This window comes from Artibeus jamaicensis, unplaced genomic scaffold, assembly GCF_021234435.1.
Source record: "Artibeus jamaicensis isolate MK-2021 breed Jamaican fruit bat unplaced genomic scaffold, CSHL_Jam_final contig_332, whole genome shotgun sequence".
Lineage (NCBI taxonomy): Eukaryota > Metazoa > Chordata > Mammalia > Chiroptera > Phyllostomidae > Artibeus > Artibeus jamaicensis.
The window spans coordinates 37772610-37797441 of record NW_026521788.1 but is presented as its reverse complement, the minus strand read 5'-3'; the positions used below and the strand labels follow the sequence as shown (position 1 = coordinate 37797441).

General features: G+C 52.2%; 1 protein-coding gene across 5 annotated transcripts in view; it reads right to left on the bottom strand.

Annotated features, from left to right (window-relative positions):
• Window positions 1–24832, bottom strand: part of LDB3 (LIM domain binding 3) — a 66444-nt gene that overhangs the window by 28090 nt on the left and 13522 nt on the right. Inside the window, exons 4-9 of one of the 5 annotated variants that reach the window (XM_037163370.2) lie at window positions 22488–22510; window positions 21254–21457; window positions 16381–16550; window positions 15826–15862; window positions 3912–4112; window positions 682–815 (exon numbers count right to left, since the gene is read on the bottom strand). In XM_037163370.2, the coding sequence (XP_037019265.2) occupies window positions 682–815; window positions 3912–4112; window positions 15826–15862; window positions 16381–16550; window positions 21254–21457; window positions 22488–22510 (769 nt within the window). Of the gene's footprint in view, window positions 1–681; window positions 816–3911; window positions 4113–9474; window positions 10205–15825; window positions 15863–16380; window positions 16551–21253; window positions 21458–22487; window positions 22511–24832 lie in introns of those variants that run through there. The other 4 variants (XM_037163366.2, XM_037163369.2, XM_037163365.2 and 1 more) reach the window with 4 other exon arrangements.

The following is a 24832-nucleotide window of genomic DNA, read 5'->3' as shown; positions in this document are numbered from 1 at the left end:
GGAGAAGGGAGACAGTGCAAGACAGCCTGACAATTGCCCTGGAGTTCTGGGGAGGAAGCCCAACTTTGGCTAGGAAAAAGGGGGTCATGGGGCTGAGCCCTCTTCCCTGCAAGGGGGTCCTAGGCAGTGAAGGGAATGGGAACCAGAGTGATAGAACAGAGTGCCAGTGAGCTCAGCCACCGTCAGGCTCTGTGCTGGCCATTCTGCTGCCTTACCTATGCTTTCCATGGCTCCAGTTACCTTGCCTCAGCTGAGGAAACCAAAGACCAGCCAGGCTGAGCAGCTTGCCCAGGGGCACACCATGACATAGTGAGGCTGTCCAAAGCCCACGTTATTTTTTTTGTATAGCTACCTGTCTGCTGGTTTGAACCAGACTCAGAATCCTGGAGGAACAAGCTCCTCTCTCTATATCCTCTTCCCTCTGCTTGAGCCTGAAAATCCCCAGACAGGAACATCCTCTTCCTAACAGCTGGGAGGCTCCATTCCTGCCCGGCGCTGCCCACCTGTCTCCCAGGAGCCCAAGGCAGGCTCTATAGGATTCTGGCCCACAACTGAGGGAAGGAGGTCTGAATCACATTATCAGGGCCTCCCTGACCACCATCCTTTTGGGTACGTGGCCTTGGAACTGACCCTTGGAACCCATGCCCAGTGTGAGCATTTCCCCTCCCACTCTCCTCTTACCTGGCTGGTAGACAGAAGGCCGAATGCTGGCAGTAGTGACCACCCGAGGCTTGGGTGCAGGGCCAGCTGGGGCTTCGGTGTATGTATGTGCAGCAGGTCCAGGAGAGGTGGTACTGTGAGCAGAGGCCTGTGGTCTGGAACCAAGGGGGGAAGAGTTAACAGCCAGGACAGCCCCACCCAGGTCCTGGTGCTAGCAGCCACGGCAGGTTGGCTTTCCAATCTTCAGGAGCCTCTGTGGAGAGGAAGCCTGATGGAAATGATTGAGGATAGCTGCTGGAGGCTGTGAGGAAAGACCATGAGGTCTTAGAGGGGAGGAAGCTGTTCCTTGGGTGTCGAGTCTTGGTAAGTTTGGTTAAAGCAGCAGAGACACCTAGAGAGATATAGCCTATTGCTGGTGTCACCACCTCAGAGAGAAGGAGGAAGGCCACCAGCTGGACAGGAGGATGCAGAGAAGAACCTTCACCCTCATGGGAAGAGACTGCAAGGGTAGGTCCAGGGCTGAAGGGAACAGAGGCAGGACAGAGGAGAGAGATGGGGGTGGTCAGAGCTGCCCCACCCCCTCGACCTTCTGACCTTGGGGCACTTCACAGCCTTATACTTCCTGGCCTCCTCTCACTCTCCCTTTCTGTTGTTACTAAGGGAGAAGTAAAGTCTCAGTTTTCTGGGCAAGAGGGCTTCAGGGAGGGCTCATGGGAAGCCAGAAGACCCCCTCACCTCCAGACGTGCTTCTCTTCGATGTACAATTTTTGCCCTCTTCCCACTGGATTAGCCGCCAAGAGGCTTAGAGCAGCCTTTTCCTACTTGTGACCCATGGGACCAAAGAGATGGGGGTGGGGGAATGTGTCCCAGTTAATTGCCCTCAGGAAATATGTACTTGGCCTCTTTTCTTGGAGAGCTGAAGGCTAAAAGAGCTCCTGGAGTTAAGCAGTTTGTTTTACTTTGTTTGATCCAGTGTTTTCCAATTTTGTTTGTCTGTGAATCCTGCCCCCATTTTTTTTTCCATTTAAAACTAATGAACACTTTACAGAACACATCCCTCATTTCTCCCTACTGCTTTCAAATCCCAGCAGGGACCATGTGACCACACCCAGGGGAAATGGGTTGCTAGAGAAGTGAGTTCTTGAAAATGTACTGTCCCTCACCAGCCAATGGCTTCCTGCCTTCCTTCTGCCTGTTTGGCACAGGCTCAGGGCCTGTGCATCATGCTGGGCAGAGTCATAGGATAAGGCAGAACCTGCCTTTCTAGGACTCTGGAAGGCAGTGGTCCTGAGCTAAGAATCCACTGCCAAGCTCCTGATTGGTGCTGCCGCACACAGCACGGAGGTGGAATGAGCTTCGGACAGCCATAGTCCTAGACCTGGGTGGTGTATAGACTTGCCCTGCCACATTGCCATATTTCTGGTTGAGTGAGGCCACTGTCTCCCCTCCCTGGGCCTGCATGCTCATCTCTGACCAACCTGTTAAGACCAGTAGGGGGTCAGTGGAAGAGGAAAAGGCAGTACCCACAGGGTACCCAGCTTCCACTGTGGTGGGAGAAGGCCAAGTCGATGGATCTTAATCAGAATATTCTCACCAGTGGAGGATGCTTTCCCAGCATCCCAGGAGCCATGAGTCCCGTGTCATGGATTGTTGTTGTGGGAGGAAGCCGCAGTTAAGATATCCAGCAAGAATTTGAAGCCATGTTCCAGAGAAGGGCTGGTCCTTTGCCTTCCAATTGCTCCCTCTCCGTCCATCCCACCCCTTGTGCAGGAAGGGAAGGTAGGTGGGCCCCCAGTGTGGTCCCCTGATGCCTTCTGCTTCGGCCTGAAGCTAGGAGCACTGCAGGTCCCTGTGCAACCTCCACCCAGGCACTTGGCAAGACAAAGTGAAGGAAGGTCTGCCCTGTTGAGGGAGTGCTGAGGCCCCCAAGAGACAGAGGCCCAGAGTGTGCTGCTGAATCCTGCTCTTGAGCAGAGCCCCAGCATCTAGAGCTCCCCAATCCAAACTGGGGAAGCATCTTCCCACTCAGCAACAGGGACATTTTTTACCCTCCTCTAAGTTTCTTCTTTGTGCCCTTACCTGAAGCAATTCTGGTATGCAGAGGGGAAGCACTTGTTAAGTGTCCCCGGAAGCTGGGGTAGAACAAGCCCTGTAGGCTGGAGTGGGTTCAGCCTGGAGGCTTGAGTTGGACTAGGGAAAGGCTGGACACTGCATTACCTGGGTCACTGTACAGCCCCAGGGGAAGGGCTGGAGTCCACAAGCCTGTGGGCTACTCTGCTCATCCTTCTTCCTCCTGAGGCTGCACCAGGGACCTATGCATCCTGGGGCATGACCTTTCCAGCCAAACCCTGGAAGAGGAGTGTGGGAGACTGAGAAATCTGGCTCTGACCTTAACACCAATTTGACAGCTCCGTGCAACCCAGAAGGAGCTGGGTCAGCCTGGCCTGTTACACTGCCTGACTGTTCCAGAGTGATCTGCCAGCCAGACTCCAGCACCTCCTGACACCTGCCCACACCCCTCTCACCACCCAACCCCTACCTTTGCTGGGTACCCAGGAGGGCATGTTGAAAAGCAGTAAATTGCAATACCCGAGACCATTTTATGTACACTTTTTCTATCCCAACCCTATAAAATAGATGTTGCATTAAACATCTTCACAGGTGAGGAAATTGAGGTTCTGAGAAGTCTGGTATTTCTGAAGATTACAGACAGTAAGTGGTGGAGCAGAGATTTAAAACCCACTGCACCAGCTGCCTCCGGAGTTAGCATGCTTCTCCATCAAGAGAAGAGAGCCTAAGGGACAAGGGCAAGTTAGTTGCTAAATATCTGACCTGCCTTCTCTGAACAGGTCAATGCTCCTTCCTTCATGGAGCCTTCCTCAGCTTCCCCAGCCCATGGCGACAACTTTTATTCTCCCTCATTCCAGTTCCAGGAACACAGACCTTCCACACAGTCTCTGTTATCTAACTTGTGTGTGTTTGTGTGTGTATGTGTGTGTGTGTGTGTGTGTGTGTGTGTGTGACTTTAATCTCTCTCACTAGAGCATAATCTGTCCTCAGCCACACTGTACACTCCCCTTCACTTGCTGCAGCAAGCAGTGCTAGCCTTGGCTTCCTTGGGGCCTTGGGCTCCTAACCATCTTGGCTAGGCCTTTCTGAGGACCAGGCACAGCTGCCTACAGATGGACCCAGAGTGGACCTTGCCTGCCTCCCTTCCCCACGGCCAGGGCCGGCACCTGTGGGGCAGTTACCTTGGACTTCCTGCACGACTTGAAGCAAGGGCCATGGCAGAGGCGGTAGTAGCGTGGGCAGTGGTTGCAGCCAAGGGTGGCGAGGCTGTGCTAGGAGAGGCAGCAGTGGGTGGCTGGGCAGAAGCAGGCAGCTGGGCAGAAGCAGGCAGCAGCAGGGTGGTGGCCTGGCTGGTGCACACTGGAGCATGCTCAATAGGGGTGCTGGTGAGGTAGGACCGAGAAAGACAACAAGTCAAGGGGGCCCCTCTGCGTGGTCGTGGTAGCTGCAGCAGAGGCAGGCTGGGTGGAAGGCAGCATTCACACTGCGAACGGAGCATGATCTTCCAGAAGTCATCGACCCTGCTTCAGGGAAAGAGCCCCAACCCCCAGGACCCAAAGAGGGAAGGGCTCAAACCACAAGGAAGATCACAGTGACAAAATTATTCTCAAGCCCAGTAAGAACCGCCCCCTATTTTTACTTCCTATTTTTCTGAGTATGTATCACAAAAAACACAGTGTGATGGAAAAGTAGATTGAATTATCAGCCCTCATCCTGTTTTCCTTTTTTTTTCTTCATCCTTCTCCATTTAATCAGACGCACACATTGCCTTTGAGAAGAGATAATACGATGAGAAAAGCAAAGGTCAGATATTTGAGGGCCAAGGGCTTAGGTTCTAGAGTGGTGAGAGCCTGGGCTTTTGGGCTGTGAGAGTCTCAAGGTACTAACTACATTTGGAAGATGGATGGAAGCTGCCATGCCAGGCAGATGAAGGTTATCTAGACTGGAAAGGGGACAATATGGCTTGGGGGATTTGAGAATAGAGGCAGCTGTGCCCCCTTTCTGGGTAAACCCTAGAGAGATGGCAGAACTCCAGGGTCTACTATGCCCATGGTGAAGGGGCAGACAGATCTAAGTCAGCCCAAAGATCCCCAGGCTATATCGTGTGCACTAGCAGCCACAGACGATTCCCCATATACCCAAGAGTGTCATGGGCATGGCCCTCAGTGCCCGCGCATCTGAAAGACCCTGTAATTGGGAACAAGAGAGGTGACTGCTGTGCCAGTGTAGACCAGTGTGGCCAGACAGAATAGGGATATTCCCACAGATGCTGGCACAGGTACACCATGATCAAGGGCCAGGTGCCAGATGCCCCACCCTGTCTGCCTTGTTATTCTGTAAGTATCTCTTCCCCCAAGACCACTCCAAAGCAAGAGAGGAGCATCAGAGCTTGAATTGGTGGGATAAGATTTCTGCCACCTGTGAACAGGGCATCAAATGCAAATTAAGTTATAGGAAAGCAAAGAAATACACATTATCTAATCTGGGTCATTGGATTAGGATTTGTACTTGTTACAATAGCAATAGGATACTGCAACTGCTGCAAGTGGGGATGGCTTTCCCCATGCAGTGCAATTCGGTTGTTAACCTGGTACTGTGTGCCAGGCACATGTCTGTAGTTCCTCACAACCACCCTCTGATGTGGATGTTAGCAACTCTGTTTAATTGATGAGGGAATGGAGATGGAGAATTCAATTGCTCCAGCTCCTAGAACATATGGGTAGTGACAGCAGGATCTGACTGAGAGACATTCGGATTTGAAGCCTTACCTGGTACCCCAAGTGTAGCCTCATGGAGGAAGAAAGAAACTTCTGCCTAGAGTAAGGCAAGTAGAATCTTCTCCCACAGAAGGCACTATACTTATTGGAAAGAATTAGAATAATAATCTTCCCTCTGTGAGTGCTTACCACATGCCAGGCTTTGTGCAAACAGCCAGATAAGCATTACTCCATTTGATCCTTTCAAACTTGCTGGGAGATGGGTCTAAAGATTCTCATTTTTACAGGTGAGGAACCTGACTTCCAGAAAGACTGAGTCTGCTAAAACATCCACCAAACTGCCAAAACCTCACTGCAGCATTTCCCAGAGTTTAATGTGCAGCAGGTGAATTGCCTGGGTATCTTGTTCAAATGTAGCTTCTAGTTCAGTAGGTCTGGGCAAGGCTAAGAGTCTGTGTTTGTAACAAGCTCCCAGGTGATGCTGATGCTGCTGGTCCATGTATCACACCTGGAGTAGGAAAGTGCTTTAGAGACCTTGCTACTACAAAGGAATGCCAGAGGGCTGTGAGCTGTTTACCAAAGCACCATCAAATCGATCTCCACCCAGTGAGGTGTGTGGCAGAGAAACACATGAAATAATGTGAGTGGGATGAGAAAGAAGAGAGCTGGAGAAGTGGCAAGGCCATAGGTTGACTGACCCATGGGAGGGAGCACTATTCTTCTCTGTGACTGTGTAAGAAGTATTCATGATGGACAAGGGCAGTAGCCATATCCTTACCAGCCCTTTCCTAGCTTAGTAGTTCACAGAAGAGGCCTCAGAAAGCTTAGTTCTCAGGCCTGTGGCAGTGCCCAGCCCTGGCCTTTCCATGAAGCCACTCACCCATCCTCTATGAAAGAATCTGGCTTCTGGAAGCTATTTCTGTGAAGCAGCTGCATCAGAGACATAGCTGCAGTTCCTGAAGCCATATTGCTGAACTGGCTGCTAGACCCTCCTCATAGCATGGAGAAGTGTGGCCTGGGAAAGCCCAGGCTGACATAGGACACCCGGCCTCCTTTATCTGTTTCTCTCTGACTGTGTTATATGCTTCCAGTGGGCTTCTGAAAACTGAGGACACCACCCAGGACAGGAGTGATGAAAATGCCTGGGCTAGGGACAGTATTCTGTCGGACAAATAGAGTGTTGACTTTGCCTGTTCCCTTTTCTTCAATTTCCCGTCAGACCAACTTACCTGTGTTCTCCCTAGACATAGCTCCAAATGAACCCCAGATTCTGGGAGTGAGGTGGGCCCTAGGAAAATTCATGATCTTCCACAGGGCCAGGACAAAAGGCATGCACATCAGCCTGCTACTTGGGGTTCTTGCTGAGTGGTATCCTATCTAGGACCACTGTCTACAGACACCAAGCAGCCAGGGCCTAAGAAAGGTAAGGGAAGCAAAGTAGAATATCCTAAAGGGTCTCATTCAGGTTAGTTGCTGCCCAAAGTTTCCTGACCCCCTAAAATCCCCAGAAGGGTGTCTCAGTGAGCAAGCATGGCCCTGGCTTCAGTACTAAAGACAGTAGCCATGAAATCACTCCAGTCAAATTTAGGGTGCTGTAGCTACCTCCAACCTCAGTTGCAATGCACTTTAAATATCTAAGCAAAAACCAAAGCAAACCAACTATATTCAACTGCTCATGGCTCCATGGGGAAGGAGTGGCCAGAGGAGAAATACAGCCTGGCTACTGTCCCCTTTTCAGCTCATCTTGTCTCTCAACCCAGGTGGCATTAAGGTGGAGCATGTCAACCCTGTGTTATGTTGTGGTGGCCTTTGGATGATGCTCTTACTGATGACAATGATATTATGTGTGGAAGGGATGGGTTGGTGCAGTGGTGGTGCTGGGTCTTGGAGTTTGTGGTTATTGGGCTCAGGTTGGAACTACTGATGATGGAGGTGTTGTGATTGATGGTCCTGGGGGAGGGTTTTATTATTGGGGTGATGACGCTATTAGTATGAGTTAAGAGAATGTAACATGAACATCTCTGTTGATCAGATGATGACAGAACACCAGTCAGGTAGTTGGTCTTTAAAGTATTTATGCTGCCACCTACCTTGTTGGCATTGCATCTTGCAGCCCGATCACTGACTATTGCTCAGGGTAGCCCTGACTAGGTTGCTCTGCAGCCAGGCTGCTGCACTGCACAACTCCAGGGGCCCTGTTGACATTGTGGTCTATGTGAATGACACCCCTTGGGCACAGTGCACAGCAATCCTCACAGGCTGCCGTGTGAATGGTGCCCTGCAAGCTTCACTATTCCACATTGCCTGCAGAATACAGTCAAAGTCCCATAGCCTGGCATTCTCATTTTGGACCACTACTAACCAAAACATCCTCTGTACTCCCTCTATTCCAGCCAAAACGATTAACTCAGGTTTCAACCCTGGGACACCCTTCTCATCAGGACCTCTGCTTCCTCTGCTTAGAGTACTGTCTAGCCTTCCCTAATCACTCATACCCCACTCCTAACTGTTCTTGAGGGTCAGACACACAAACGCCTTCTTCCAGGAAGCCTTCTCTGACCCTCCAGTCAGAGGGGCGCTTCCTGTCTCTGAACCTCACATGAGCAACCTTGCATCATGGTCAGTCACAGCCACATCAGCTCCATGGACATGGAATGCTGAATGAGGACATCTTTCCTGTTTACTCTGGAGGGCTGCGTGAAGAGGCCTGGGGTCATGGGGAGGCACCAGGCAGGCTGGAAAGCAATTGAGAGCCTTCCAGAGCTTCAAGAGGGCTTCAGCAGCCAGCTGAGGGATCAGGGACAGAAAACTGCAAGGCCACAAGTTCTGATTGACTCAGTCCTCTGTTGGCCTTAGGACACCCACTGCCCAGGATCTCTCTCTGCCTGGCAGTCCCCACCCCCATAATCTATCGTTGGGCCTTCAAATTCCTTGATGAAAGCTTGGCTAAATATGGGTATGCTTCAGAACGCCTAGATGTAGACAGGAACACATACCGCCATCTCCTCTGTTGATCTATCAGCAAGCTTGCTGTGTCTGGCCCTAGCCTAACCAGTCTGGAGTCAGACTGCTAGAGACAGAAAGAAATGGAGGCCAAAATGGAACAGGCTGCCAGGGGACTTTGGAGAGTATCTCAGGATGGTGGACTGGACAGAGCAGTCTCCCTGACCAGCTTTTCCAGATGGGGTTGCCAAGATCCCCAGAGAAAGAAAGGAAATGTGTGCTCAGGCAGCAGGAGTGGAAGCAAGGTTTTGGCCCAGTTGCCACAGGGGTGTTAGGGGAGTCCTGAAGGATGGGCCTCCGCATCTGCCTTTATTTGCTAAGTGCAGTTGGTCTCATGTTCTCAGCCAGTGGTTTCTGCAATCAGTGACCAGGCTGATGGATAAATAGGAGTGTGGGGAGGCCACGAGTGATGCCCAGCCTGGCCCTTCCTAAATGCTCAGGACTAGGAAATAGCCACAGGTGGTGGAGGCCAGAAGCAAGACCCAACTGGAGGTCTCCCCCACCTTCCAGCCACCTGAGCAAGGCTCCACCAGGCATATCTTCCACCTCTTCACCCCTGAGCCACGGCCCTGGCCCATTGAGGACCCCCGGCAGTTCCCGTGATCTACTCCTTAACACAGGCTTGCCTTCCTGAGCCCCTTCTCCAATGGCCTGGAGCAGGGCTGAGCATGAGCAGTGCCTTCCTGGGAGGGGAGCTTGAGGCCTGCTTTCTGATGGGGAGGGATGGATAGCTCGGCCTGCTGGTTGCAGCTGGGTGTGGGAGCAGAGGCAGGGGGCATCTGGGTACCCACTGATACACACTGCCCCATGGGAGGCTAAGGCTTCCCACCTGGTACAGCAAAGATCCCCACCCGCCATTTGCCAGCCTAAGCTTGCAGCCTAGATAGGGCCCTCAAAGTGGGAAACCAGTGGAGGGCAGAGCTTACTGGGTCCCTGCCCCTCCTCTGAGGTGTCTGTCCTCTCCCCATCTCAGACATGCTCCTCTTGGATGGTATGCACACAGGCACAGCATGACTGAGGCTGGTTTGGTTCATTTCAAATCCTCTTTATTTCAGAACAAGCATGCATATATGTACAGAGAGAGAACTAGGGAGCCAGCACACACAGCACAGAGGAGAGAGCTCGCACCCCAATCTCCACCTCTGCCTCATCTACCCTAGGTCTTCCATCTCCTCCACAGAGAGCCCTGCTCTGGGCTGCCAGGCTCCAGAGGGCGGCAAGGGAGTGAGTGAGGATGGGGAGTTGGCCTCTTCCCAGGACCCTGATCTATGGGGAGACTCTTTCCAAGATGGCAATAGGCAGGGCTGTCTCTCCCAGGAGCTGAGGTTGGTAGGAAGTCGACCAGCAGCACATTCTGTTCCCCTTGGTTCTGGAGTATTATGCCAGCAAACCCCATCACATTCTCTCTGAACTACAGTTAAGGCTCTGGGTAGGGGAGCGAAGACTTGGGAGGTTTAGGGGTTAGTGAGGGTTGCACTGAAGGGTAGGGGTGAATGGGTGCAGTGCTGCATGGGATGGGCAGAGAGCAGAACTGCAGCACTTGGCTATTAATGGTGTCCCACACAGCTCTACATTCTCAAGCATCTCCATGGGGCTCACATGCCAGATATGTGAGGGGGAAGAAGGGAGCAGGTTGTGGGGGACTGCAGATAGTCTTTTAGCTTTTAACGTTAAGGATTTGGGCCGAAAGGCCATGGTGCCAGTTGCGCAATTTGGCAAAACGTGGGCCGTTACGTTCCGTTTCAAACCTTTCCCTGTGGCACAGAGAGAGAGAAAGAGAGAGAGAGAGAGAGAGAGAGAGAGAAACAGAGAGCAGAGAGAAAGAAAGAAAAGAGAAAGAAAGAAAGAAAGAAAGAAAGAAAGAAAGAAAGAAAGAAAGAAAGAAAGAAAGAAAGAAAGAAAGAAAGAAAGAAAGAAAGGGGTTAGGGGACATGTCCACCATTCCCCTGTCTAATAGCTGGGGCAGGGGTATGGGAGGGGGAATTTGGCATGGAGAGACTTTGCCCTCCATCGGGCACTTTCCAGATGGTCAGGCCTGGTTTGGGGCAACACCAGAGTCCCAAGGACCAGGATGGAGGGACTGAAGTCCCTGACTTGAGTGACTGGGCGTCCCTGGGGAAGGGCCTGGCTAGAAGGCCTGAGGAGAGGCTTGGCAAAGGGCAGCCTCTGGGTTCTCCCTGGCCTGTGTGGTTAGGACTGGGCAGGGCTGCTTTGGCTCTGGACTCTTGGGGATGAACCACTGTGGGCTCTCGGGGCTTCACATAGCCTCTGTCCCCTAGCTGGGAGTAAAGAAGGAGAAACGCCTGTCCCTGTGATGAAGCTTGGTGAGCACACCTGTCACCTCGTTGTGCTGCCCAGTCTCTGCCAACCTTTTTCTGTCCTCAGAGAGAAGCCTTCCAACACAGTCAACTGCCCCTGCCATTCTAGGCCTGAGCACGGCCAGGCACACATGTACACACACATACTCACAAGGCCACTGGCACACATAGAGACAGCCAGGACTCCTGCCACTTCCCACCAGCAGGGTCTCTGGGGCTCAACACACAGCCTGCTCTTCTGAGGGCACGAGACAAAGCAGGTGAGGAGCAGCCGAAAACAAAGAAATGGGGGGGGGGAGAGTGCGCCTAGAGAAGGCCAGTGACACAGACACCAGGCTCCTGGACGCTCCCTACCCCAGGCTGAAGGGACCTCTATATCCTTCAGATCAGAGGTATCCATCAGTGGCCCAGGGGCCACACCAAGCCACGAATACCAAGTATTTAACCTGGACAGTGCTTAAAACTCATTTTAAAAATTAATTGTTACATCTAGTCCATTGACTACTACGCAGCAATAAAAACACATGAATGAACCAATGGTACGCGCAAGCATTTGGGTACATCTCCAGTGAATTCGGTGGACTGAAAAATCCAGTCCCACAGCATCAGAGGCTTGGTGATCCTATTTACATAACATTCTTGAAACAACAAAATTATAGAAATGGAGAGAAGGTAACAGTGATTGCTGTAAGTTAGGGAGAGGGTGTGCAGTAGGGAGGTGGGTGTGGCTATGAAAGGGTAACATGGAATGTTCAGGTGATGAAAATACTCTGCATTTGACTATATCAGTGTCAACACCCTGATTTTGCCATTGTACTATAGTCTTGCAAGACATTACTGTTGGGGATAAAGGGTAGTCTGTGTATTATTTCTTAGAACTGCATGCATACCAATCTGCAATGATCTCAAAATGGTTTAATAAATTGCCAGCATGTAAAAATTAGAAATAATTTTTAATAAATAATTGCCAGCATGTAAAAATGAGAAATATCAGCTTTAAGTCTTTAAAAATCAGTGGATGGAGCAGAGCTGGTCTTACATTTCTCCACAGTAACAGTCCCGTGTCCCCACATTTACAATATACCTGCGTGGTCCCACATCTGCATTACCTGGTGCACCCCACCTATTTTCGGTCCTGCATATCGGGTCTCTTTAAGATTCTGTTTGACAAATGAGGCCCACTGCTAACACATTTTAAAACTACTAGTTGTGTCCAAACTTTCCTATTACCAAGAGGAAGCCAAGGCCCAGAGACATCATGAATGGGGTTAAGCCACCTGGAAACTGAACATCAGATCCATGATCTATGTGCCAGCCTGTCTGAAGTCAGGGAGAAGAGTCAGAGACATCATGAGCAGAGGCCCTGGTGCAGGGCCACACAGCCATGCCAACTGCACTGAAAACCACCCCAGGGAGACTTCCCAGGACACAGGCACAGCCACAGCCACTTTGTTCAGCCAGGTCTGCAGCTTTTGTCATCAGTGCTCAGTTACAGGGCAGGGACAGTTCTGGGGCATCTTGAGTCTAGTGAGCCTCCTCTGCTTGGAGTTGTCTGAAAATTCATAGCCAGCCTGAGAGAAGAGTGAGGAGAAGGAAAAGGAGAGAGGAGAAGAGAGGAAGAAAGGGAGAGATCCTAGGATGCCCACAAGGGCTTTTCAGGGGACATAGGACCTCCTGGTCTCTCCAGTTGTGGTTTTCAAACTTGCTAGGCATGAAGAAGACCAATACATCCACAAAACACAGGCAACTTTTACTATGGATAGCTGCTGACTGCTCCTCATGAGGGTTCCCTTTGATGGAAGGCCCTGAGCCAGGTGGCACCGCGAGAGTCAGCCCAGTTAGAGGGGACAGAACTGAATATGCCAGGGAGGGGACAGGACACTGCAGAGGAGGAGGAAGGAACCAGTGAGTCACTGCTGTGTTGGAAGGAGGCAGGTAAGGAGAGGAAAAAGAACCTTGGATGGTTGCACTATGGAGAAGGGATATGTAGGGGTGGTGGAGTTATGTTGTTTGTGGAGGGGTGTGCAATCAATCCTCACCTTCAACTCATCTATGAACTTGTCACTAAAATCAACTTTGTTCCTTAACCCTTGGGGACTCAGAGAGAGGAAAGTTGTTTATCTGGGTGAGCATCCGATGAACATGGAGACTGTACTCGTAGATAGTGGTGCCACAAGGTGGGGGCCAGGGGATGTCTGGGCTCCATGTTGGGGTCCTCCGGGATGGTTATGCCCAGTGGGATCCAGATGCCTCACAGGTTCAAGCCCCGCCTTTGATGAAGCTAGGCTTATTCCTACTCCCAGCCCCATCAGGGTCGCCTGACATGGACCTGACCTTCCAAGCCATCAGGGCCCCAGATTGCCTTTCCAAAGTCAGAGGAAAGCGGTGGTGTCTTCTCTAAGATCAGATGCTCTGCTTTTGGAGGGAGGCACTATTTGTGCTCCGCAGTTTCAGAGGAGGCTTGGAGCCACAACATTACTGGCACCCACTAGAGCGGGTCCTGTGTGGAAACTGTCAGCAGGCTAGTGTTTAAGCCCTCCTGGGCAGCTTGCTAAGGTGCTGGGTCTTTCCTGGGATGGCAGCCAAATTCACAGCTGATATATGGGCTTTTCAGGGGCCTACCCTGCCTCACCTGTAAAGATAGGGTCCTTGGAGATTAGACTATGCCTTAGGATGGCCAGCAGGTGAGCACTGGAGTGTTGGAGGGATCCTACCTGCTACCAGTTACCAGAGACACTGTCAGAGTGTCAGAGGGTACAAAGCCAGGGCCCACTGAAGGGCATGGAGGGAAATCAGGGTTTGTGAGCTGCCGTGGGACTCTGTGGGAGGCAGATCCTGGAGGCCTAGGAATGACAGGTGAAAGGAGAGTATGCAGGGTCCTGACATGCAAACTTACACTTGCCCGGTCATCAGTGCTGCTGCCTGGTACAGAACTTCTTGATACCACTCATGGGCATTCCTGCCAGCTTTCCCACCACACAGCAACAGGAAGTAGAAAACACTCTGTGCATGTACAAGCCTGTGTAGGCTGCCAGGCTGCCAGCATCTGGCAAACTCAGACTCTGCTGGAGTAAGCCACTTGGAAGTAAGAAGCCCTCCTGGGGAAACTCAGCCTTCAGGAGAGACTCTTAGATCCCTTGCTGTGAGCATGGCTGAATTAGGAGGAGAAAGAAGAGGCTGTGGCTGTCCTCAGCCAACAGGATGGGTCACCAGGGACTAGGGGTGTAGCTTCCAACTAGGGAGTGGAGACAGATGGAAGTGGGGCTCAGCTCCCTTGGGGAGAAAGACCCCTGACCTGCCTGGACCCAGGATGGAGACAAGCACGCTCACTTTTACTCAGGTGGCCACTTCGGTGGGACTAACCTCCCCACTTATTTACAGGACCAGGCAGAACAAGCCCCAAGAGATACATCTGGAAGCCAGGAAGGGGGAGGCCAATTATGAGGCTTGGGAACCACCCCAAATACTGCCTTTCATGTTCTCCTCACCCAATAACTTTTCAGTGCCTAAAAATACTTCAGAAGAAATATAAAAGATATCTACCTCTAGTTACTGTTATCTACCTCCACCAGTACCCTCCTGCCTGTAGACGGTGTCCAGTGAACCAGGTGCAAACTTAGAGTAACCTGCCAGAAAAGGAGTCTCCAGAAGTACATCTGGGAGGTGGCAGGGGCCAGAAAGGCAGGGTTGCCTCATGAGAGGGAGAGAAAATGCCCCTGCTGGCTTCTAATTGGAAGGAACTTGGGACTATGAAGCTGTTTGCTGTGGGGTATGTGCTGTAAAGCCCCTCTATCAAATCTTTGCTGCGGCGACATTGCTCACGGGAGCACCTATGGGGTGGCCTCACAGGGGAGGCGGGACAGATGTGGAAACAACACGCAGGAGCAGTGGGTACAGGAGGAGGAGGGCTGACAGTGCAGTCACACTTAGAAGAGCTAGATACTAACTTCTGAGCTAAGTCAAGCATCATCTCATTTCAGGTGCATATGTACACGTTGCAGGCAGTGACAGGTTGAGAACTGTTACTGGAACGGCATGCCATTGTTAGCAGGCCTGGGAGGACCACACTTTAGGCTTGAAAGCCCCAGCCAAAGAGTGGAAGCAATTTGGACTGGCAAAAATACAGGTTCAAAAAGAAAATCCATGTCAACTCCAGTGCCCCAGAGTTCTGCTCTCCGAACAGTCCTATGACCATGACACACAGGTTAGTAAGTACAGAAAGCCTGGCCCAGGGTGGAAGAGCGCCTCCGAGCCCCAGCCTCATACAGAGTTCACAACAGGATGCACTGACCCAAGGCAGATTCTTCCAGGAAGAACATGCAGATGACATTTGCCTCCAAAGTACAGCACAATCACACTTGACTCTATGCCTCCACATGGAAGGCCCTGGTGAGTTCCATTGGGTTCCAGGGCAGCATGCCCCCTCACGCCGTTCCATGAGCATTTGACAAGCCACAGGTAGTAGGTTAGTGGCTGTGGCCTCAGGCCTGCCAGTGTTTTAAACACTATACCTTGACCTTGAGATGCCTAGCCCTGAACAAACCCCTCCTCATGCCCAGGGTTTGTCCTTCCTTGCAACAGCTGTCATGCTCTGAGCAATTTATGAAACTAATACCTCAACAGGTGAGTTCAGGGGCCAGGCACCCATGACCAGGAGAGCCCTCTAGGTGCCTGCTTCCAAGTGCCTGCTTTCCAGATTCACAGGGTGGGCAGGCAAGGCAGCTGGCTCGGTGCCCTCACAGGGAGAGATGCCCTCATTCTCAACAGCCCAGTGAAGGCCAAAGCAGCCCTGCCCACAGACTGAGCCAGAAGAGCCCAGAGTCCTTACTCTGGCAGCTTGCGCCCAGGGTTTAGAGACTCAACTCCAGGCACCCACCTCACTGACCCACAACAAATGCCCCCCCAAGCCAGCATCTGCTGGAGCCCCTTAGGGGCCAAGAGTTCCCAAATACATAAACTTGAGGGGTTCCTTCCATAAGTCATGTGACCTGGGGGCTACCAGGGAAGGGATGAGATTAGGAGGGGCAAGGTCACAAAGTCTTAGTTCAGACACTTACCTTGACCTTCGCAAAGCTTCTTCATCAGGGTCTTGCACTGTGGATAGAAAGTTGCTGGTCAGGAGGAGTACAGGGAACATAGAGAAGAAAAGCCACTAGAGCTCTGTGGGCACTGATTCCCCACCAATGACTGCTCCCTAGCCTAAACTAGGAAGGAAAAGGCTGTGTGCTGGGCAGAGGGCGGGGGGAGAAAGGGAATATGAGAGGACATGGTGTAGGTGGGTGGGAGTGGTCAGAGGTGTGGCCTGTGAGGTCCTCTTATCCCAGCTCTGGGCAGTAATTTTGCCCAGAAGCATCATGGCAAGCCTGCTGCTCACCATGTGGTCAGGGAGATGAGCAGAACATTGATGCTATTTGCCTGCCCCAAATAGACAGGGCCCCAAAGGGGCTTAGCAGCCACTATTTATCTATCAAGGCCAGCTCATCTTCAAAAAGAGGGAGGAAGGGCTTGACTCCCTGGCCTCTGTGGGACTGTGGAGTAGGGCCCGGAACCCTCATGGCCCCTCAGCATCTCTCCTTTTTGCCTCCCCAGCCCACCCCAGAGCCCTTACTTACTGTATTCTGTCCCTGTCATCTGTGCCAGGATGCGGAAAGAGCGAGACTGAAGGTTGGAGGAGCGGCGGGCCCACTCATCAGCCTCATCTTCCGGCTTGTTCTGGTTCTTAATCACAGCCTGATACACAGGAGAGGCGCTGTCTACAGCAAGGTCTTTAACAGGAAGGCTCCTGCAATGCAGAAAGAGGCTGTGGGTGACAGCTAGGCTGGAACCCTGCTTCCAACCCCTTACGCCCCCCCCCCCACACATTGCATCCCTTGGCATCCCTTTCACCCATGGTGGCCCCTACTTATCTGAACCCACTATTCCCTTTACCCACTGCCATCTGAGAGCCTGGGACAAGGGGTTGGCTGGGTCCTCAGTGCTCAGAGTGGCCACAACTAGACAGTGATTCCTCTCACGGGGGGTCAGGAGGCTCAGATCCCTCCAGCCAACACCCCTCCCCATGCTTGCTGAAGACACTGACGTGAAGACATTACCTACCCCAGGTGCTAGATCTCCTTTAAGGAGAGAGGAGGCAGAACACATCTTCCTGGAGTAATTTCTACCTCCCTGAGCAGGCCCTGAATTTGAGGCTATGTGAGGACAAGCAATTCTGGACCCAAAGTCTCCCTCAGGGTTGATCCTTTATCCTCCTCACACCTTTGGATCCAAACAGGAAGCCACCAAAGCCATGACAGCTGTAGCAGAGGACTGAAGGCTACCTCTCAGCTACAAACAGGCAAGTGAGGGCTAGAAGGTGAGCAACACAGCAACAAGACCATGTGGCCAGTGTATCACCTGCAGACAGGGGTGTTCTGGCTTGGAGAAGCTGGGAGTGGAGCTGCAGGAGGGTCACTAGTCTTCTGCCCCAGCCTATTGAAGGAGACCTGGTGACCTTCCCTTAGACTCCCAGGGTCTGGCACGTAGTAGGTGCTCAAAACTTAGCTGAATAAACAAATTCTATATCAGAGCCAGAAGGGCCCCCAGAGCTACTTGGGTTCAGTGCCTTCCAGCTTGGACCAGACTGCAGGGCAGGATATATCAAAAGCATTATGGATGCCCACTCACCACCCTGACCAGTCAGGGCTGGAGGACACAGGATGCCCGGCCCACCCTGTCATGGACTCAGGTGGAGTTCGCAGTAATAAGAGCCTGCTTCCCCAGCCAGCAGCCCAGCTCAGGCACTTGCAGATGCTGAAACTGAGATCCAGAGAGACCAGAATACTAGCTCTAGGTAGCTCTAGCACATAGGGCCCCCAATAGAGTTAGAACCCAGACTTTCCAGCTCCCAGCCTAGTGTCCTTTCCATCAGACCCTTTGCAGAGACAAGGGCTCAGAAAGGCCACTTCTGCTCACTGGGCCTGTACAGCACAGATGCTCTATGCCTAGAAACAGCCCAGCTCAGACCCTTGCCCTGTACAGCATCCCCTGCCTGCCTCTATGGCTGCCTCTACGTGCACCCATGAGGGCCAGCTAGCTAGGAGGGGGTCCTCCCCAGTTTCCATGTCTTCTACCTCTCTGCAAGGAGCTATCTAGCACTGGTCTAGTCTCTCGGGATTGGTGCCCTGTGTCTGGCTCAGGGCAAGCTATGACAGCAGAGGTAAAGAAAGGTGACAAAAAGTAACTAAGATGGCGTGGAGCTGCCCCTACTTCCCTGGTGCTGTGCCCTGGCCAGAGAGCTACAGATAGTTAGCAGCCTGTGGTTGGGGTCCAGTGGGGAACGCCAGTGGATCCCTCTCAGGTCCTGGCAGGGAGGAGCCCAGGGTTGTCCAGGAGTAGAGGAGTGGGTGGGGGTCTCACTAGGGAAGGCCATTTCCAGCTCACAGAGGTGTCCCAAAGGCTCTCAAAGCAGAGGCTGGGCCTATTGTCTTTGGGTGAGGTGAGCAACAGGAAGGCATAATACAGTCAGGACTCCCTAGTCTCCTAGGAGTGAGTGTGGACTGTGCCATGGGTGAGGGAAGGTGTAGACCCAAGCCCAGACCCTGTCTATAAGCCTGCCTACAGTGAGCTATGTGGTTCAGAAAGCAGATGGAAGGTATTTGCTGCCATTCGCCTGGAACACACCCTTGATGTGCCGCTGGCCTTCTAAAACTCCAGGATTCCGGAAAGCTGCCCGGAGTGAGACCCTTGGGCTTTACATAGTTGGCTCATCTCCTACCACACTGTACAAAGATCAGGGACTGGTGTTGCTGCAAGAGACTGGGAGACCAATGAAGGAACTGCTGTGCCTTTTTAAGACTCTGGGGCTCAGGGAAAGAGTGGGGCAAATCCCGAAGTCCTGGGACCCTGAGTCTGAAGCTGTTCTGGGAAGCCTCTCACAGCATGGTCTTCTTGCCACCAAAAATACTCCATAGTCACTGCAAATCAAGGTCACCATGGGGCATTTACTCCACTCACACTGCCCCCCAATCTGACTAATCTCTCACCTCCCTTGGGTGGTCTTGCAAGCACTGTCTCTTTTAGATCCATGTTTCATCAGGGTTCTGGGGAGTGACCCCTAAAATGCCTCCTTAACACCTTTTCCCCTAAATAATGACCCAGGGTGGATACAGACATTCAGGTCTATGCCGATTCAGTGCAGACAGAAAAGGCTGGGGGGAGCCCCCGCAAAGCATGGCAGAGAGAACTCAGAGACACACCCAGCCTTGGCAGCCAGCATGAGTGTTCTTACTGTCATCTATGTCCATAGTGACATTATTTAGGGCAAACCCCAAAAGACAAGCCTATACAGGCTGCAGCATATGGCATGTGGCTATGAGGAAGGTATGAGAAAGAACACCGGACAGAGGCACTGTCCTCCGACACATCCCACCAACCCCACACACCGCCCCACAACCAGACAGACGACGATGGAACAGATTCTGTGGGGTCTACTTATGCCAGTGGTGATGCTCTGCCAAGCAGAGGACAGACCGTGAGTGCACATCCATCAAGGGACGACGGAGGGACAGCACACACACAAGGGAGCAGGGTTAGGATCAGAAATGAGTTATGGGAGTGGGGTGGATAAAGAATGAAGGATGACACAAAGAAAACTTTCAGTGAAGAAGGAACCATGGAAATTAATAGCAGAAACAAAGCACTTTATGGCAGAGAGAGACAGCTCTTACCCACAGTCACCGTGGCAGCACTAGCCCAGCAGGACTGAGTTAGAGGGAACAGAAAAGCATGTTGCCTCCCAGGCACACAAGGGAAGGGAAAGGGAGTGGGTAGGAGGGAGATGAGAAAGGTCTTTCCAGAAGACTAGATAAGATCAATGGTACATCATGTTTAAAAAAAAAATTGTGGGTTCCCTGGTGGTAAAACCAAATAATAGCATTCTTTCCCAAGGTGCAAAAAATAGAAAGTCCTCGTGAAGAGCAGTTCTTCCATTATCTTCCACTGAATTTCCCTTTGGTGACTGTTACAACTTTTAGGAGCACACCAAGGACACACTTGCACATTCTGTGGCAAACAAATGTTAGCAGGAAATCCCTGTTATCTCTTTGGCTTAGCCAGGCAGTTTTGTTTTCTGGGTACACATGAGATAATGGTTGTGTTTCTAAACGTGCACGGTCCTATTTTCTGCTCTGAAGGATGGAATGAAATCAATACTGTCTAGAGTTCTGCCTGAGCCGGGCGAGTCTGAGACCCACAGCTCCAGGGCAAGCAACCTCTGTCCCCTGGTGGCCCAAAGGAGGTACTGCAGGCCTAAGCAGCCAGGCTCCCCTGGGAACAGGAGAGCCCCCAAGTCTGCACAACCTTCCTTTGGCCTCTGGAGTCTTCCCCTTTTAACCTTACTTACATCATGGCCACCCGGTCTGGGTTCTGGAAAGGTCAAACACCCCTGGACTTTCTGGGACTTTTTAACCCCTTTATTCCTCTTACGACATCTGTTTTTCCTAGCTTCAGAAAAAAAGTACAGCATCATTTAAAGATTTCTTGCCTTGAGTTGCTGGGGCTACTGACTCAGGGATAAGATGTTGCCCGAAGAGATAATCAGTCAATTCTGAAAGTCAACACTGATGTTATTCCCAAGTAGAAAACAGTCAGAGACCATGTGTGTGTTGGGGGGGGGGGGGGGGGGGGGAGACAAGAGAAAGACATACAGAGATGATACACAAAGAATACAGAACGAGTGAGATAGACGCACACACACACAGATAGAGAGGGAAAGAGAAACTATGAGACAGAAAGACAAAAAGAGGAAGAGGTCCCCATTCATGTCTGCACTATTAGCAGTTTGATCCATAAGTAATTTTCAGCCAACTCTTTCCCTATTTAGTCCTCAAGTTTCTCAACCATTGATAACAAGAAAATTCCAGGAAGCAAGGATGTCTGAGGTCCCATTGACCTGAGGTCCGTCTTCCCCAGGCAAACAGGAGGAGGCAGTGCCCAGGCTCCGCAGTGGGGAAACTGCCGACAGCACCCTGATGGTCAGTCTAAAGGCCCCTTCCTAAACAAGAAACCCTGCCACATATTTGAATCGCCGCCATCTTTGGAAGAATGCACCGACTTCCCCCCAAAGAAAGGCTTAGTTATGAGAAGACTGGGACATCCTGAATTGGACACTGGTTATAGGAATCCAGAGGTCTCTTTCTAAACCAGCCCCCTCAGGGTGCCCGGGGAAACTGCAGAGGCTATAATAAGCACTTGGAAGCATCACCACAGTCTACATTTCTCCACCCTTTTCCTAAAGCCGACCATGAGATTAATTCTGAAGAGAGAATGCCATGTTCTGGAAGGCCTGGCCAGAGGCTGTGCCCAAAGCGAAGGAAGAGAGCTGGTCCTGATGCCTTGAGTGTCTCACGGTGCCCGGAAGCCTGGTGCCCGCAGCCCCGTGGGGATGAGGCCCCAGCCATGGCTGAGCTCGTGAGCAGTGAGCCACCGTGGAGGAGGGGCGGCGCTTACCCACTGAAGTCACTGCCCTGGGCCTGGGCCTGCCCAGCGATGGCATCCATGATGGCGTCCTGGGAGTACATGCTGATGGGGGTGTTGTACTGCGCGTGGATGATGGTGGCCTTGCCACCCAGACCTTTCACCTCGATGGGTTTGTGCGTGGAAAGGGCTGAATCCTTCAGGGCGTTGGGGTTGAAGCGTTCCTGGTAGTCGGCACTGGGGAAGGGGAGCAGGGGGAGCAGGAGGAAGGTGGTGGAAGGAGAAAAGGGCAACGGGTGGCGTTAACATAGGAGGTCCCAGCGAGGGCTGGTGGTGGAGGGTGTCAGGAGAGATCTCCCAAATTCTGATCCCAGAAAGTCGGCCCGAGTGCCCCAACTGTAGATGGGCTGGGTCTGGTCTGGAAAATCCTCGGCACCTTCCCCAAAGCCCTCTACAGGAGGTATTTCTTGCCCATCTGGGCTTTCCCAGATCCCTGGAGGCCTCCTGGCTCAGCCTGAGCCACGGCCCAGGGTCAGCAGGGGACGCCAGGCATTGGATGCTCTCTCACCACACCAGCAGGGAAGCAGGGAGGAAAAGGGGTTGAGGGTGGGGGTTAAGAAGTAGAGGACAGGAGCTGGGCCAGCGTATCAGGAAGCAGCAGCCCAAGCAGAGTTCAGGATGCACGAAAGGTGAGAAACAGCTCCACTGGGCAACCATAGAGATTCTGAGCTTGGTTCTTCTATGGAGGGCCTCGTTCTGCTGGCCACTCTCATGGTGGCTGGGGGTTCTGCTCCTCCAGATGCTTCAGTGCACATGCTTCTTCCAACTCACTGTGTGGCCACCAGTCTCAACCCATCAGGGCTTCCCGTCCAACAGGGAGGTGTGCTTTCCAAGCAAAGGCACGGTCAGGGGCAGCCCTTTGGAGGGGTCCCATCAGGACAGAGACATCTTCAGGCTCACAAAGAACCCAGCATCAGTGAGGCACACCCCCACTGCACCCCAGAGCCAGCAGCAGCAGGAAATTGAGAACTGAATTTCTCAATTCACAGGGGTGTCAGACGGAGCCTTAGCACCCTTCCCCACCACCTTCATCCTATACTCACAGCTTCATACACATGCAGGCTCACTCAGGGACAAATGCACCCACTCTCACTCATGCACACGCATACACATGCTGGCACAGGCACACACTATCCAGAAAGACAGACACGGACGCATGCTAGGATATGCACACAAGGGCACACACATGCTTTCCTTCGATACTAACTTGGCTGGAGAGTTGGCTACCACCTGGGGAGGAGAGAAAGAGCAAAGAAGACAGGGCTATCAGAGTGAGGCTCCTAGCAGGGTGTTTGAGCTCTGGGACCATACTCAGAATGGCCATTGTGGAGGCAGAGCCAGCCCAGACTGGCTCTGGTTGAGGGGAGTGCAAAGTAAGGAGGAGAAAAGCTCAGAGTTGGGTCATGGCCTCTTGATTTGGGTAAGAGATGCCTTCAACAGTGTTTTTCCCTCGGTAGGTCCCTAGTACCCAAAGCTTTGCCAGGTTTCCTTGTCCATCTTTAAGGAAGATTAAAGAATACATGGATTCCCCCCATACAACATGATTGCAGACCCTGGGAGAGAAGCAAGCCAGCTGTGGCTGCCAAGGGCCTAGGTACCTCCTGTCCTGACAGCAGCTCTGAACTTCCCTTTGTTTAATGGGGGAAGCTCTGGGAGTTCTGCTCCCTGAGGAGGCATTGCAGTGGTGCTGGGGTACATGTGTGGCGGGGTTACCCACAGCCCCAGGACCTGCTTTCCCTCTCAGAGTTAGGGCATGTGGATAGGCAACAAGGCAGTATGGAAGAGCAAGGAGGCTCAGAATTGGGGGTCCATAGCTTATTGCAGGAAAGCCCCCAGATATGGCAGCCCATCTGCAACACTACAAGAGGGACCCCACCATCACTCTTCTCTGAGTGAGCCTTCTGGAGCATCATCTCCTTGGGGGAGATATTGCCTGCATCAAATCTCTTTAAATGCAATTCCTTGGCCCAGCAGATCCTGACTGTATCTATGGCCCTGTTGGAAACCTGGGTGGGAGGGGGAAGGGATGAGGGGGGTTGTAGAAGAGTGCAGGCAGCGTCCTTGCCTCAGACTCTGCTACCTTCCCAGATATGACCACTATGGACTCTGACGTGGACGCCTGGGACCCAGCTAGCCAAGCTGTGATCATCCTTTGGCCAAGACCCTGAGAAATCAGGCCAAAGCCAGCGGTATCTGAACCCCAAGCAGCCTCACTGTGGCCCTGCTCAGCCCCAGGCCCCTGTCTTAGAGCTAATAAATTTACCTCTGTCCTCCCAGTCTCAAAATAGCTGCAAGTGAAGCTATATTAGGAAAAGGCCAGCACAGATCTTCCATTCCTTCTCCATTTTTGGCCAGTGCTGACAGCTGCAGGGTCAGCTCTTGCCCTGACCAGCCATGCCCAGTGCAGCTAGCTCCTTCTTTGGCATTGATTCTTGCCCCCCCCCCCCGCCGGGCTTAGCTTCCACCTGAGGACCTGGAGGCTGCAATGCCTGTCAGACATAGTTCAGAGAGGAGGCAACAGCCAGGTCTTGGAAAAGATGACCCAAAGCTGTAAGGTCTGCCCAGGGGCCCTTGTGTCTAGTGGCCTTGTGGACTCTGCTCTTCAGTCCCAGTCCCAGAGAGGATAAGGAGAAGGGGGCTACAGGGGTACTCAGGCCCATTGTCCCTGCACCCCATTTGTTCTCCTACATGCCTCCCAGGGTAGAAACTGCCAGGTAAATACTATAAACTGCTCAGAGAGAGAACAGGGGAAGGAACTTCCTTTTAAAGCTGGACAGGACGGAGTTAAAATCCTGACCCTGCCTCTCCCTAGTGCTGTGACTCTGGGCAATTGCCCACCTGTCACAGCCTCCATCTCCTCATTCATAAAATTGAGAGGCCAGTGCCTACTGCACAGATGGGTTGTGCAGACTAAACAGAATCCTGAGAGCAGAGCCTTCGGAGTGGGTTAAGTGTCCAGTGGATGGACTGCAAGCAGTTGGGCACTTAGTGAAGGCAGTGCGTCAGCCCATCAGAGGCTTCCCAGGCTGGCCCAGATCAGAGGCTCCACCCTTCCTGTGTCATTGTCTGGGGACCGCAGCACCAGTCTTCATTTGGATGAAGCACTCCCTCTCCTAGCCCATCTTTGCTTGGAAGAACCCGTTGGACTCTGATGCTCTGAGCATCAAGTAATACCGGAATATTTGTCAGGTTTCTGAGAAGTGCCTGTGCCAATGGGAAGGCACCTTGGGAGTCGTGGGAAGCAGGGATGCGGTAAGCCCTTCACTTCCTGGGGCAGGTAGGTGGGTCCCTGTCTCCATATAGGGAGGAGTCAGGTTGACCTGGGGTCAGTCCTATCTGCTACTCATTAGCTGTGTGACCTTGGGCAAATTATTCATTCTCCCTGGACTTCTATTTCCCAGACTTAAAATGGGGGGAAATGACGCCAATCTCTGAAGTTGCTGAGAGAGATGTGTTAGTTAAAGCACATGGACTGTTAAAAAGTGCCCAGACCAGACTGAGGGCTCAGTAAGGAGGAGACAATCCCCTTACCCCAGGTGAGCCTCCCTGGGG